This window comes from Paroedura picta, chromosome 2, assembly GCF_049243985.1.
Source record: "Paroedura picta isolate Pp20150507F chromosome 2, Ppicta_v3.0, whole genome shotgun sequence".
NCBI lineage: Eukaryota > Metazoa > Chordata > Lepidosauria > Squamata > Gekkonidae > Paroedura > Paroedura picta.
In genome coordinates, this window is record NC_135370.1 from 78,022,732 (window position 1) to 78,038,077 (window position 15,346).

Genomic DNA, 15,346 nt, shown 5'->3' on the forward strand with positions numbered 1-15,346 from the left:
TCTGCACGTGGTTAGGGTAGTTCAGAAAGGGGGGGAGGCAAATGGAGACTCTTACTTTGTTTTCTTGAAGGGGGGAGAGGATCCAAGAAGTCAGAGGAGGGAGGAAAAATTCCTTTCTTTTCTTGAAGGGGGGAGGGGGTAAGAGGATTGAAGAAGGCAGAAAATCCAAGGCCGACAGAAGTTGAGAGAAATTAGGGGCTTCTCCTTTAAGGCAGGCTTATCACATGACCACCTGTAGCCAATCACGGGTCCTCTACCACGGAGGAGAGCCCAGATTCAAAACAATGCGATTTTTAAATATATTGAGCATTAAAAGCACTCCAAGATATTGCACAATAAAGGTAGGGTCACTCTGGATCAATCCTTCTTGCTGCAGAAGGAAATTTTAAATCGCCCCAAATCCAAACGAAAATCGCATTCTGTGTAGAGGGCAGGGACTGAATCGACTTGGGTTGGAATAAAAGCTCCGTGCAGTTTACACCCAGGTGTTCTGAGGCCAGGTAGAGCATTAGTAGCTTAGCTTGACGTAGATGGAAAAACACCAGCTGATCTACTCTTGTTCCTTCATGGAGAAAAAGGTGTCAGAGATCACACCCAGGTTCCTGGTTGGCCAGTTGCGCTTCCTTGCTTGGCCCTTTCCTACCAAACCACAGGACCTCTGTCTTTGAAGGATTTAGCTTCAGATGGCTTTACTTGAGCCAACTCATCACTAGTTCCAGACATCTGGCTAATGAGTCTGGTGGTGAGTCAGGGTGGCTGTCCATCATGAGGAAAAGCTGGGTCTCATTGGCATAATGATGGCCTTCCCTCCCCTCCACACTTACCGGTGGGCCAGGAGCGCAATGGCGGCAAAGTCCCCAGAGCGCTCCTGACTGGGCTGGTGGGAGTGGGCTGTGTCCGGACTGTGGGCCAATCGGGAAGTGCTTCACACCTCCTGACTGGCCTGAAGTTGGGCATGCCCTGCCTACATTCCACCCACTTACCCCTTACTTTTTTTATTTAACAGCACAAGCTGTTCTAGATAAACTCTTTCTGTTTGTGCGGCATGTACTTTTGCCTGATCTTTTCTGGATAACCTCTCATTCTGAGAGCTGAACTTAATGACGCGCTAGCAAAGTCCCATCAAAATTAATAGATATTTGTGTCCAAAAAGGCAATTCTGGTATGATCATAATGCACCATGAATTTTATAGAATTATGTTGATTATTAGCCCATGTAATAAAGTCCAATATTTTGGACTGTTTGGTAAAGATAAAAAAGGTCATCCAAAAAAGAGGTAGGTAGGTAGGTAGGTAGGTAGATAGACAGATAGACAGATTCTACCAGGAGTCTCAAAGCAGCTTACAATCGCCTTCCCTTCCTCTCCCCACAACAGGCACTCTGTGAGGTAGGTGGGGCTGAGAGAGCCCTGATATCATGGCTCTGTGAGAAAAGCAGTATCAGGGCTGTGATGAGCACAAGGTCACCTAGATGGCTGCAGGTGGAAGGCCAGGCTCTTCTGAAGCATGGACAAGTAGGGCTGAAGCAGAAACTGCCATTCTGAGACATCATAAACTGAAACTACTGCAGTTAGATATAAGGTGTGTTAAATACACTGCTTGTTGAGGGTTGATTTTGTGAATCATGAAAAGTGGCCATGAACTCTTAGACCTTTATTTATTATTGGATTCTACAACCACCCCTCTTGGCACAGCCATTTCAGGAAGGTTTACAATAAATGTAATGTACAACTATTTAACATTAAAACCATTAAAATATATCAAATCAGGCTGTCTTCTTCCTTCTTAGTCCAGGATGGGAGAGAATATGGGGGAGGGCCCTTTTGATACTGTTTTATCAGTTGATAAGGTTTCTTAATAAAGTATTGTACTATTTAAGCTCTCTGAAAGGGGCGTTGGCTAAGAACAAAGGATGAGCCCTTCTGGATAAATCTAAATTGGTCAAGTCTGAAAAATTTTGCTTCCAAGCAAATACGAAGTAGACACACATTTCAAATGTCCCTAGTTAGACAGAGGGAGAGGGTGGGGGGGTTAGAACTCTGAATCACCATCTTTTAATGCTTACTGTTTAAAGTTTAATGTTTTAAGGGATTCTTAGGGGGTTATACTGGTTTTTATTGTTTTACTGTAAACCGCCATGAGTTCAATTGGAGAGTGGAGGAATACAAATACGAAAATATATAAATAAATAAAATGTAAAACCTGCTAATTCTTAAATAGGGCCTCGGTTTCCTGGAGGGTCACTAGACCCCCGCCTTTCCTCCCCAGCTGGGAAGGAGGTCTTGACGGGAAACATGTTCACTCATCTGCTGGAGAGAGGCTGCGGAGAAGAACAGGTGAGGCCAGCAGAACACATGACAGGCCTGAAAGGCATGGGCAGGGGTGATTCGGTAGAAACATTTTGCACAACGGATGTCTACCTTCCCTTTCCCATTGCCCGCGGTGGCCACAGAGTCGCCGCCACCCCTTTTTAGGGAGAAGTGGTTCAGTCCCGCCTGCCGTTGCTGTTTGGTCCGTACGGTCAGCAGATGGCGCCCCGGCGCTGGCCAGCGGGTGGGTTTGGGTTTGGGCTTGAGTGGGGGGAGGTCGCGCATGAGGTAATGGTGGTGAGAGGAGGAGGAGGAGGCGAGCGAGCTCGAGACGTTGCGTTCCCGGGGAGCTCGTGCTGCGGCGTCTATTCCACAACGTTGCTGAGGCAGAGAAGTTGTAGCGGGCGAGGCTTCGGGTTGTAATAGGCAGGACTGAAGTGCCCTGGCCGCGCAATGGGTGTTTGTTTCTCAGCTCTGGAAAGAGGGTATCGCGTGGGGAGGAGATTTACATTTCGCCTGCTGTGCCGAGAAAATCCTACTCACTCTGAGTCCTCGTAAAAAGAAGACAGGCAGAAAAAGCGACAGGGAGGTGGAGCTGGCGGGATTGCTGCATCCCAGTGCATAGAGCGGGGCGAGGGGGGAAACTAGAGCATGAAATTCCGAGAAGGGTTTGCTCAGAAGGATCCCCCGTGCAATCGCAGAGAGAAAACCAGGAGGAGGAGAAGCAACTGGTGTAACTGAGTCACCCTGCTTTTGCCGTGGAGAGACCGTGAAATTCCGCTCCGAGCTACTTTGCAGAGCGAATGACGGAACCTGCTTTTCCAGCTCGCTGAGTGGATGGGTGCTTGTTATTTTTTAAATGCACGGATCTTCCAGGCAATGAGGAGCGAGCACTGAAGTAGGTGGGATGAAAGCTTTAAAGGGCTTTGCTTGTCGTATGAAACAGCAACCAGACGGCTGAAGACTTTCCCCCTCGTTACAAGCCCCAGTGATTCGCCGCAAGAGAAGAAAGCATTAAAAGGAGGAAATCTGGAACTGATCCAAGGATCGACCGGGCAGCCAGTGGCCGTGACGTTGCAGAGGGTGGTGGTTGTTTTTTTTTTTGGGGGGGGGGTAGATGAAACCGCTGGGACATTAACCGAGCGAAAGGGGGCTCCAGCCGGGCTTTGGGGCGCTAGCTTCTGCGGAGGAGACGGCTGCAAATATGCTGCTGGCTTCCGCCGTTGTGGTCTGGGAATGGCTGAACGAACACGGGCGCTGGAGACCCTACAGCCCGGCGGTGAGCCACCACATCGAGGCGGTGATCCGGGCCGGGCCAAGAGTCGGGGGCAGTGTCGTCCTAGGCCAGGTGGACAGTCGGCTTTCGCCTTATATCATCGACCTGCAATCCATGCACCAGTTCCGCCAGGACACTGGTGAGTGACCCACACTGACCCCACCGCGGCGTCTGTCACCCGGTCCTTTCGTGTGCTGCCCCGACTCGCTCGTCATATTTCACTTCCCCGATTCGCATAACGAAGGCCCTGAAATTGGGAGACGCGTAAAAATAACAAGAAGTTTCATGTGAGGCATCCTGTCAATTCTCAGTTTGGTCAGATCCGTAATGGGGCAGAGGCAGATTTTGCCTCTACAGTTTCTCATCCCCAGAGAGGAACTCCCGATACGTGTGCATGGTGCGTTGGCATATCACGTGTCTCTGGCTCGTAATTTCACTGTGCAAGAGCGTTCAAGAGAGAACCGCTCTAGATGTGTGTGTTTGCCACCTGGATGTCTTCCCATGTCTCCCCCCACCCCGTAGGTGGAATTGTGCCTTTACTTAATAGTGCCAGCACTAGCATGTGCACGTTTTGGAAATCAGCTCCTGCCTCACACACGCCATTGATTCTCCCAGACACGTTCTCAGAGGTCTTATTTATTGCCTGTGAATTATCAGCATTTGCGCCAGCAAATACTTATGTATGTGACTGAGAAATAGCAAAGTCCGTTTTGCAAAAACTAGAAACAAGGAAAAAATGTTTTCCATCTTCCAGGAGGGGGATCTAAGCAAAGATGAAAGCCATGTCTGCAGTCTTGTGCACACTGATTGGGGGAGGGTGGGTATAAACTCCCATGAATGTAGTGAGTCGTGCTTCCAAGTAAATATGCATAGGATTGGGCAATCTCATAAGAGAAATACATTATTAATAAAATGTGCCTGTCAGTAATATCAGGAGTTCTTTGAAAAAATAATGAATAATAAGACCAGAACTTTTATGGGCTCATATGAGCCACAAGACATGTCAGAGTCTGACATTAGTGATTCCCCAGGGAAAGGTGAAATGTCACACATCCATTACACAGAGTCCTTGCTGTGCATTTTAATTAATATGGAGTAACTAACCACCTTGTTTGCACATTAATAATAACTGATGAAGATTAGAATCTCAGTCTCACCTCTGAAAAAAATGGAAATCTGCTGCTTACTCATCCAGACTGAATGGGATGGTGGTGGTTTAATAAATCTGAGTGTAATTTAGCCCAGAGCCTTAAAAATGAAAGGAAATAATTGACATCTAGGAGAAACCATTAGGCCTGAATAGTAGTGGACTCTGTTTTGTGAAATTGGCAGAAATGCTCTCTAAAGTTAACCTAATAGCAAAAGCTTCAGCCTAGGATTTGGAGAGGTTGTCAGAGGTGTAGGTGGTGCTCCTGCTGCTGGGTTATTCCCCCCCCCCCCCCAATACCTCAATTAAGAAATTTATTGAGGCGTGACTGCCTCGAGGGAAAATGTTTTTGAATATCATCAGTGAAGCAATTTCAGTCTTGTGAAGGATGAAGTGTAGGTGGGAAGAGAGAGAAAGAGCACCATCCTTGCTGACAAAGAGAAAATACCATGGGAAAGCCAGCAGCCTTCTTGGCTGGGAATCCCTGTTTGTTGTTGCCAATGAGCTCACTTCAAGAAGAGATAAAGCTTTTGGGTCAAAAGAGGATCTGGGAGGAGGCAGCAAGTGAATCAGGCTCCCCAAGTGGGGAGATAGGAAGAGAAATTCTCACAGTGGTGCAGGGAGTGCACACTGGATGAGCTAAATAGAATCGTGAATATTGTAAGGATGTGAAGAATAGGGGAGAATCAGAATCAAAGGGGAGAAAGTGAACAGGGTATTTCAGAGAAGGATATAAAACAGGCAGGTAGGAGGAAGATAATTAATAGGGAAAGGGCTGGGAGAGGGAGTACTCCACGGGGGGGGGGGGGGGAGCAGGTTTTGAGACACGACACCACAAAGAAGGCCAGGCTGCTACCTTCAGGGCTTATTCAGAAGTAGCTATTCTTCCACCACCTCAGTTTTATTAAATAGGACACGGATACAACGAATCAACAGTCCATCATACAGTCATGATGAGAACAGAATAGAAGTGATGCTAACTGTAAGCCTGTGGTTTGTAGTTCTGAACTGATTTATTTATTCTCTGTATTCCAAGTATTTGAATAGCCAAAGCTGAGAGTTTCTTTTTAAAGCATCTGTTACTTAAACTTCAGCTTCATGAGAATCAAAATCAACAAAGAATCCTGCAAGAGTGAGAACCAGGTGGTGTAGTGGTTAAGAGTGTTGGACTAGTAGTATCATGGTGACCAAGGGTTGAATCCTGACTCATGCCATGGAAGCTCTCTGGGTGACCTTGGGCCAGCCATACTCTCTCAGCCTGACCTAGAGATTATTTCAAGAGACGATTCTTAAAATACCCAGGAGCAAGACCACTCTGGACTATTATTGAAACTTGTTGGTAAAAAGTATAATTAATTGAGAAGACATGCTAGACATTCTGTTTGTCTGGTGTCAGTCAGCCATGTTGCTGCTACATTTTGGACCAATTCAGATTTATGTTCTGTCTTCAAAAGTAGTCCTCTGTATAGTGTGTTGCAATGGTCTGATCTTGATTATCATGCCAGATTATCAAAGCCAGATCTCTGTTGCTCAAGAGAGGATACACCAGGCAGAATTGGGAAAAGATACTCCTGCTTGCCAGAGAATTCATAAACAGAACTGGGTCCAGGAACAGCCCCTAAGTTAATAGTCTGAAACTTCAAGCGAAATTGGCTCTGATGGGTTCTAGGCCTTGGAAGCTGAATTTATAATAAATGTCTTAGCCTTCAGTGTGCCAGAAGTCTTCAATTTTCTGTTACAGGCAAGCATAGCTACCTTACTGAAATTTTGGAGGTGTGTTGACATACACAGAACAGGCCTCTAACCAACACTGCAGCGCAGTGCCTCCAGCCGTCTCAGGAAAGATCCTGTAGTCACATACCAAAGGCTGCTTAAGAAGTCCAGATGTGGCGGCCCTGCTCCTTTCCTGCGGGCGACCCAGGACCTTGGCTGGGGAGGGGGGTGCCAGGAAAGGAGCAGGGCCGCCGCGTCCTTTCCGTCCACCGAGGCAGGAGCCTTGCCCCGGGGGGGTCTTCCCGAGCCTCCCTGCCAGCCTTCCCCCCAGGCCACCATTGCAGCCCTGGCTGCCACTAGCGTGGCCAGCCGCCCGCCATTGGTGGCCTCCTGGAGGTGCCAGGCCATGGTGCTGCCGCCCGGGGAGGGACATCTTGCGCCCCTGGCCAGCCAACCAGGATGCCTGCCGCCACCACGATGGTCAAGGTAAGCCCCCCCCCCGCCAATGTCTGTTGTGGGAAGAGGAAGGGTAGGTGATTGTAAGTAGCTTTAGGTGGTGAAAAGTGGAATGTAAAAAAACTGAACTCTGTGGAATTCCAGTTCTCCTCTGTTTTCCCAATAATAGTTAACAGATCTCTTCCCTTCTGTCCCCTACTTCAAAAGGTGAGTGTGATGGTGTTTTCAGTCTCTCCTTGTTTGCCCAGTGAGTGTTAACCTTCTCTTCTAAAAAGTTATTTATTATATTATATTTATTTATATACTGCCCTCCCCAAAGTCTCAGGGCGATTTACATCAAACAGGAACAATACAAATAACTCTTTATAATAATACAGTAATGACAATAAACAACATTATGGAATGATAACACTGTGGAGAATAGTAAGTCAATGCATACTGATGGCCCAGTGGGATGGGTGAGTCTGCAGAGATGGGCACAGGAGGGCTGATGGGAAGCGGTGGTTCAGGTTGACCTCAGCCATATGCCTGGTGGAGGAGCTCCTTCTTGCAGGCCCTGTGGAACTGTTCGCGTTCTGTCAGGGCTCTGATGCCTGGGAGCTCGTTCTACCAGGTGGGGGCCAGGACAGAGAAAGCTCTGGCCCTAGTTGAGGTCAAGTGGGCTTCCTTGGGACCAGGGACTACCAGGAGGTTGGAGGTGGTAGAGCCCAAGGCTCTTTGAGGGGTGTAGGCGGAGAGGTGATCCCTCAGGAATACTGGCCCCGGACCATCATATCACCTTGTACCAATGAATTCGCCAAGGTAATGATGCAGGGTATGAAAATGCATTTTCTTGGGTTTGTGCTGTACCTGGTGCCAGTCCATTTAGTTGTATCATTCTAAGTCTTGGGCTGCAATCCTGATCTCACTTAACTAGAGAGTAAGCCCTATTCAGCTATCTGGAACTTACTTCTCAGTATGAGTGCTTATAGTAACAGTATTAGTGTCATGAGAGAGAACGTCTTCTCTATTTAGCCTTTCTGCAGCCTTTCCCACTGTGCCCATGAAGGGAAGATTTAATAAAAACGCCAGTGGCAGTAATATTGTTGGGTGGATCTTCCTCAGTCCTGAATTTGATTATGAATATACATTTAGGTAGGTATGAACACCCCGCCTATACTCTGACAACCTTCCTATCCCAGCTTTGTGTAGTGGTTAAGAGCGGTGGCCTCTGATCTAGAGAAATGAGCTTGATTCCCCACTCCTCCTCCACAAGCAGCCAGTTGGGTGACCTTGGGTCAGTCACAGTTCTCTCAGAGCCTTCTCAGCCACACCTACTTCACAGAGTGTCTGTTGTGGGGACAGGAAGGGAAGGCGATTGTAAGCCGCTTTGAGACTACTTTGGGTAGTAAAAAGCAGGGTATGAAAAAACAGCTCTTCTCATTCCTCAGTATGACAGATGTGGGCCTCATTTTATGATGTCATTACAGCTGCAGGGCTGCTTTTTCCTGATTGGACAGAGGGTGGTTTATATTCTGAAAAGGGCTTTTGCTCCCCCTAAAAGAGCCATTAGCATGCACACCAGCTCCTTGTCTGTGTGGTGGTGACTGGCCCTCCCCCAAACCTTTACTGTGAATAAAAGCACTGTCCTATTAGTCTCTTCAGTGGTTGCCACAGAGATAAAAGCAATGTGTCTGCCTGTCCTTCTGGCCCCTACCCCCACTCTTGTTGAAGCAAAGTCAAACTAATTTTGAAGTCTAACCTCGTCCCAACTTGGCTGTAGAGCTAGTGGGTCAGGATAAAAAGTGGGCTGGTCAGGCTGCCTGTCTGCCTCTATCCTCTTTGTCGGCTCCAAGACAGGCTGAGATTAATGTTTGCTTTTCTCTTGGAGAAGGAAAAGCTGAAAAAATACCAACAAAAAAGTTTCCTTCAAGCCTAGAGGGTCCTGGGAGTTAGAGGACGCATTCATTAAGAAGCAAGATTAAAGGGTTTCTACTTAGTGAGTTTAGAATTTTATCAAGAGTAATAATTTTATTTGTCACTTTCAATTGCACTTTTAACAGTCAGCATGCTATGCAGTCTTTACCTTTTTTATCCCATCTACCATCCACCTACCTATCTAATTTAATTTGACTTGTTGACTGCCGTTCTTGGGCTAGCTGGCTTGCAACAGTTTACAACAAAAAGATAAAACCACAATAAAAATCACACAAATAATTCCCCAACCCTCCACTACAGCCCCATTCAGTCCAACCAGTTCCATGCCACAAAGTAGGTGCTGAATGTTTAATTAACAGTGTTCCAACATTTGGAGATTTGGAGGAGGGGCCATATAGATCTCCCATACTAGCCTCAACCAAATGTCAGGCTGAAGACCTCCATCTTGCAGGGTTATCGCTCTGGCAGAGCTCTCATCTCTTCCAGGAGCTCATTTCACCATGTTGGCGCCAGGACCAAAAAACGCCCTAACCCTGGTCAAGGCCAGGCATACCTGTGTAGGCTAGGGAGCTCGGTGAGGGGCAAAGGAAGTTAAGCAGTCACTCAGATATACTGGGCTCAGACCATGGATGGTGAGGTCATCAATATTAGAAGTGCATCTCTTGCTCAAATGTGAGCAATTGATATAATAGTGGGTACTATATTGTTCTTGCAAAGACATGTACAGATGGGCCATGCACACTGTAGAGCCAATAATGGCCTCTGCAAGTACCCTTTGGGAACTGGGTATGACTGAAACTGTATCCTGTGTGTTGCTACAGAGTTTTTTTATATCACATCAAATTAAGTAGATGCTGGCTCATTAACATTCTAACATTTGTTAGTTTTTTAGACACCATGAGACATTTTGACTGTGATGTAACGTAGGCTGAGAGATGTTGACTGGCCCCAGATGGGCATTGGAGCTTCATGATTGAGTGGAGGATTGAACCCAGCTTTCTCTGATTCACAGCCAAGTACTTAGTCCACCATGCCTCACTGATTCTCTGTTGTTGTGTTAGGCCACAGTTGAGCGATTATTTGAACCCTGGTCTAATGTTTTGTGTATTGGGGTGCACCTTTAAATTTGGAATAGTACTCAGCCCCATGAAAGAGTAGTGTAACTCACATATAAGTTTCATGGTTGCATAAGCCTTAGTGTTGTGGGTACAGAATGTGAAACTGTTTGTACTTCATATTGGGCACATGCCCTTTCTTTTACCTTGCTGTGGCAAAACAAGCTACGAGATTTAATACCTTTCCCTTGCACAATACCTACAAGATATGCTGAATGTACTTGACTATAGCAAAGGTTTTTGAGGTGCTGACTGAGGGGGCATGATGTTGGACTAAAACATTAAGAAGCATGGTGGACTTCGTAGTGTCTGTGTGCATGTGCCTACTTTTTGCCTTAAAGGAGGTTCAGTATGTTATTAAGTGTATACACAGTGTTGACGGGGTGGAAGAGAAAGGTTTTTGTCTTGCATGTATCAGGGGAACTCTTGAAGGAATTATCCAGTATTCAGATGGGAACATGCATAGCTGTAAAGTGGAAAGCATTAATTTATTTCCCCTCCATGATGGATACAAGGCCATCTTAGTAGTACTTACTTGAATTAACACTTCATATTGGGGCAAATGGACTTTCACGAGAGGCCATCATTCTTGTTCCTTTTCCAGTTAAAACACCTGTCAGTGAGGACAGAAAGAAGAAAAAGCACATTAAGGATTAATTTAAAATGAAGTAAGTAGGCAGGTGAACATGGGGTAAGTGTTACTGAATGTAAGAAAGGGAGCTCAGATCTCTAAAGTTAGGATGCTCACATAACTTTGGCAGAGAAGACTTTAGAAACTGGGAAAGCTGTCAGTATCCTGTTGTGAAGCCGCCTCAAAGAGGGATGGGCAACATTCCCCTCACACCCAAGTGGCCTTGCTGAATGAATGATTGTTCTGCATGTCTCTCCTCCCTTCCCTCCTGGTTGCTATGAATGTTGTTGTTTTGGGTCATTAAGGCGTTCTGATGGTGGAGGGTCATGACCCTGGCAGGGCCTTGAATAGCTATTGTCCCTTTTCTTCCCTTCTTGAATGGAGCGCTGATGGTCTGTCTCGAATGACCCAGGGAGCGAGGGATGGCAGGAGGATTTTCCCACATAGTTGATGGATAGAGCTAGATGGGGCCAGATGCTGAAATTCCAGCATCCCACTCCCCCTTAGCGTTGGTTCCTTCTCCTTCTTGTGATGGATTATAATAAATTATGGAGAGTCTCTGCTAGGCAGACTGGGGTTTTGATTGTAACCGGCTTTTCTTGTTACAATGCCTGATTATTTCTTGGAGCCCGCTGCCCGCATAGTTTCCTCAGAAAATCCCCTTTCTGTCTGAACAACCTGTGCTGGTGTGTGTGGTCTCCTCTAATACAAGATTTTAGCTTTGCTCAAGCATAAAGTCAAAGGATTTTTGAGAGATCAGAAAGAAGCGGGTATTTATTTATTTATTTCCAGGCGTTAACTGTAGAAAGCTGATAGTCTTTTTAAATTCATGCTTCCTCTGCTGTTCCGACCAATAAATCCTTTGAAGTCCATGGAACAGAATCAGAGGGAAGGAGTACCTGTCTTTTACGCAGGAGATGCCACTGAGCTACTAAATCATTAAGGTTAAGAATCTTATATTCTTGCCTAAACAACAACAATCACAGGAATGCATGATCCAGATTTACCCTTTGTTTGCTTTCTATTGTGGATTCCAATGGCTGAGCCATCTGCACCAGGTACCTGTTCTTCATGCTGTTAGGAGGAGGAGGAAGAAGTTCTTCTATGCCGCTTTTCCCTACCCGAAGGAGTCTCAAAGCGGCTTACAGTCGCCTTCCATTTCCTCTCCCCAGAACAGACACCCTGTGAGGTGAGTGAGGCTGAGAGAGCCCTGATATTCCTGCTCAGTCAGAACAGCTTTATCAGTGCTGTGGCAAGCCCAAGGTCACCCAGCTGGCTGCATGTGGGGGAGTGCAGAATCGGACCTGGTATGCCAGATTAGAAGTCCGTACTCCTAACCACTACACCAAACGTGGTAAGGCTCTGTTGCTACAACTCCCAGAAGGAACCTCTGAAGTGGTTCTATTTTAACAAATCACCCCCCCCCCCCCACTTGACGTTGCAGACTTCTGATTTGTACATTTCTGGAGGTGGATTGACGGATTTTGTCTTGCACTGAAATTTGAAATATTTGTCCAGCTTCAAGATCTGGCCTTCTAAGGAGCAGTCAGGGCTGATCTCCTCTAGGACTGACCGGTTTGTTTGCCTTGCAGTCCAAGGGCAAAAGAAGAAGGGGACGACAGAGAATGAAGTGGCTGGATGGAGTCACTGAAGTAGCCAGTGGGAACTTAATGGTAGAGGACAGAAAGGCCTGGAGGATCATTGGGGTTGTGATGGGTCGGACATGACTTCGCACCTAACAACAACATAAGTTGAGCTGTTGCTGCACACTTGTGCTTCTCTCAGGCAGACCTGGCCTTGCATTGCAATAAGTAAGATTATCACAACAAAGGAACATAGAGGAATTAAATACTCTTGAAAATTCAATAAGGGGACTTTATTTTTGTGCTACTGGCTTCATTTAGTTGTTATGGGAATGAGTTTGAGAATTGCTTAGGCTTATGTCTTCTCCTTCCCCTCATATACAGCGTCTGAATTACCAACAAGCCATAACAAACTATGGATCATTTTCATGCAAACAAAGCAGCAATGCAAACCAGTCTGGTTTGGGAGCAAGAAAACAAGCCCATAGTTTGTGAAGAATGTGGGAGCCTTCAGTCTATAAGCTGCATGTAATAGGGAGAAGAAGGAAGGGGGCATAACTAAAGATTTTCAAGGCTGGTAACTCAGTATGATTTATTGTTGTATCTGAATGCAGTCTGTGCCACAAAACTTACAGTCATGAGTCATTTAAACTGAAAATCCCAGTCTCCGTGGTCCCCTCTCTGTTCTGTTTGGTTTCAGAATCTCAGGGAAGTCATCTGCTAATTCCAGAAGTCAAGAGGCAGCTGTGCCATTTCAGAGGTTTGGATTTCAGTATTATGATAAGCACACATATCTATGCAGAGAAAGGCTGCTTCCAAATGGAAGTTTTTCTTCTTTGTGGCTTACAGACTGGAGATTCCATAGGACTTTCCCTGATTATTGGTAAATCTCATTACATGCTTACTCCAGACTTTTTGAAAGCACACAACCCAAACAGTGGAAGCAGCCTTCACTATTCATTTGAATTTAGAATGGCACTTTGTACGTCAACATTTTGTGCATATATGTGAATTGGGACATATCCCCTCTACTGAAATTGTTACAGAAACCTTTTAGGCAAGAGAGCTCCAAAAATGAATTCTATACCATTATATAACAACTTGTAGGTTGGTTTGTTACAGTTTTACTTTTGCTAGCCAGTGGATAGTAATAACCCTAGATATAATATATTTTCCTTCAAAGGACATTTTGGCTGCAGTCTTAAGGACACTTGTCTGCAAGTAAGCCCTGTTGAATAGCGGTGCTTCTTATGGGCCCATTATGCACGGCCGCCGAAACGGCGATTTCGGGTCACATGGAAAACGCGGAGGGGGAAGACGCGACGCATACCGATTATGTACGGGGCGGGGCACGACGGCGGCAAAACCCAGAGTAACCGATTATGCACGCGGCGATCCGGGCGCCGCTTCTGGTTGCGCCCCGGTCACCCGGAAGCTGCGCTTTTTTCCGCGTTTCACTGACGCGGCTTTTTCGGCGGCATGCACCGAAGCTGTGGCCGGTTGCAGCCGGCTCCGTGCGTTATCAGTGATTTTAGTCGCTGCCATTCCACCCCGAATGTGCGCTAAAACCCCCGTGCATAATGGGTCATGACGGTTCCCTTTGACATTCTTTTTTTCATTTGCTATGAATAGGAATACCTTTTTTAACAATCAAGAAGAAATGCCCCATTTTAAAAAATTTAGCTTGAGGACACCATATCCTTCACACTGAGTATTTTCTGTACAATTGCTAAATTAGTATTTTCAGCTGTGATTTTGTTCTAGCGACAACTTGATTTCTCAGTCTCTCCTTTTGGACAGGCTGTTGGTAAATACAGATTGTATACAATAGTATTTACTTAGTGCCTGTTTTGAAACTGGCTTTTCTAGGGAAATTGCCAACTTTCCGTTCATTAACTTGCACAAAGTAAAAATATTTCCTCTGAGATTTGCTGCTGAGAATCTTTTCAGTAGATAATCCTTCTTGGTTTTTAGTACTTATTTCAATAAAGGAAATCCCTGCTCAAAATATTTATTTCCATGGAACTGCATGTATAAAGAGATATAACTGTCTTAACTGTAGGTCTAAGACAGCCTTTTCCAACCTTTTGACCATGAAGGAGACCCTGAAATAATTTTTCAGATTTCGAGGATGTCAGCTGGCCATGCCTCCCTGCTGCATCCCCAGAAGTGCCGTGTCACTGGAAATGACATCGCCCCCTGCATTAACAGCCAGGCTCAAGGAGGACTGGAGGGGGAATAAACAGGACGTGGTTTAAGGTGGGAGAAGGTGTGCACGCTCCACCCCCTCCCAGCCATAGAAACCATGAGAGAATTCATTCAGGCTTGGGTGAGGTAGGGGAGCAATGGTAGGGACTGGTTCCCTAGCTTGTGGCTTGTAGCTATTAAGGCAGGAGGGGAAAGGCCGTAGATCCCTGGGGGTCCCTCGACCACTGGTTGGGAATCCCTGCTCTAATCATTGACATTGCATTCTTCATTCCAGTTCTGGTTTTATAGGGCTAATTACTATGCTGTTCAGTCTTCTGTATTCTCAATACAGGATCAACTTTTCATTGAAATGGTGGTGAGTTTTTGTAGGTGGTAGACCATGTTTCTACACTGACTCAGCAAGCTCCACTAGGCTTGTGCAGGCTGCCTCATAGTCTTCCCAAATGCCTAGAGAACAAGGAGGAAAGAAACATCTCCTTCAGCTCCTGGATGGGATGGTGAGAGGCGGTGGTGAACTCACCAGGGACAATGGCACCCTTGTTGATCTGCCCCTGTCAATAAGCACAGCAGTCATTAGTTACCACACAGCTAGTTTTCCAGAAATTAGATGTAAAAAGTACCTAGTCTAGCATTTGTGTCACATTATACTTAAGTTTTCCACCTCACTGTCCTAGAAGAAATCAATATGTGTTTCCCGTACAAATGTCCTTCATTTTCTAGATTTAAATATAAGTATATATGATTCAGTATGTAAAAACATGGGAAGGGATATTCCAGCATTTCCTGTATGAATCATTCAATTAGTTGTGAAATTCCTGTTCCCTAAACCAGTGATATTGACTACAGACTGAAGACCCCCCAGCAAAGCAGTTTCTGTGTACAGACCCTCCTTCCTTTTCTGTTTGGACCGCTTGCCTTGCCTTTGTGCAAGGATCTTATAGCCTTTGAAAACCACTAAACTGAGGCAAAATGAGCTTTGATGCAACAATGG

At 45.9% G+C, this 15,346-nt stretch overlaps 1 protein-coding gene across 2 annotated transcripts in view; it reads left to right on the top strand.

Annotated features, from left to right (window-relative positions):
- The first annotated feature begins 2,589 nt into the window (after positions 1–2,589).
- Positions 2,590–15,346, top strand: part of DTX4 (deltex E3 ubiquitin ligase 4) — a 30,555-nt gene continuing 17,798 nt past the window's right edge. Inside the window, exon 1 of one of the 2 annotated variants that reach the window (XM_077321043.1) lies at positions 2,590–3,724. In XM_077321043.1, the coding sequence (XP_077177158.1) occupies positions 3,514–3,724 (211 nt within the window). In that variant the 5' untranslated portion in view covers positions 2,590–3,513. Of the gene's footprint in view, positions 3,725–6,913; positions 6,932–15,346 lie in introns of those variants that run through there. The other variant, XM_077321044.1, reaches the window with a different exon arrangement.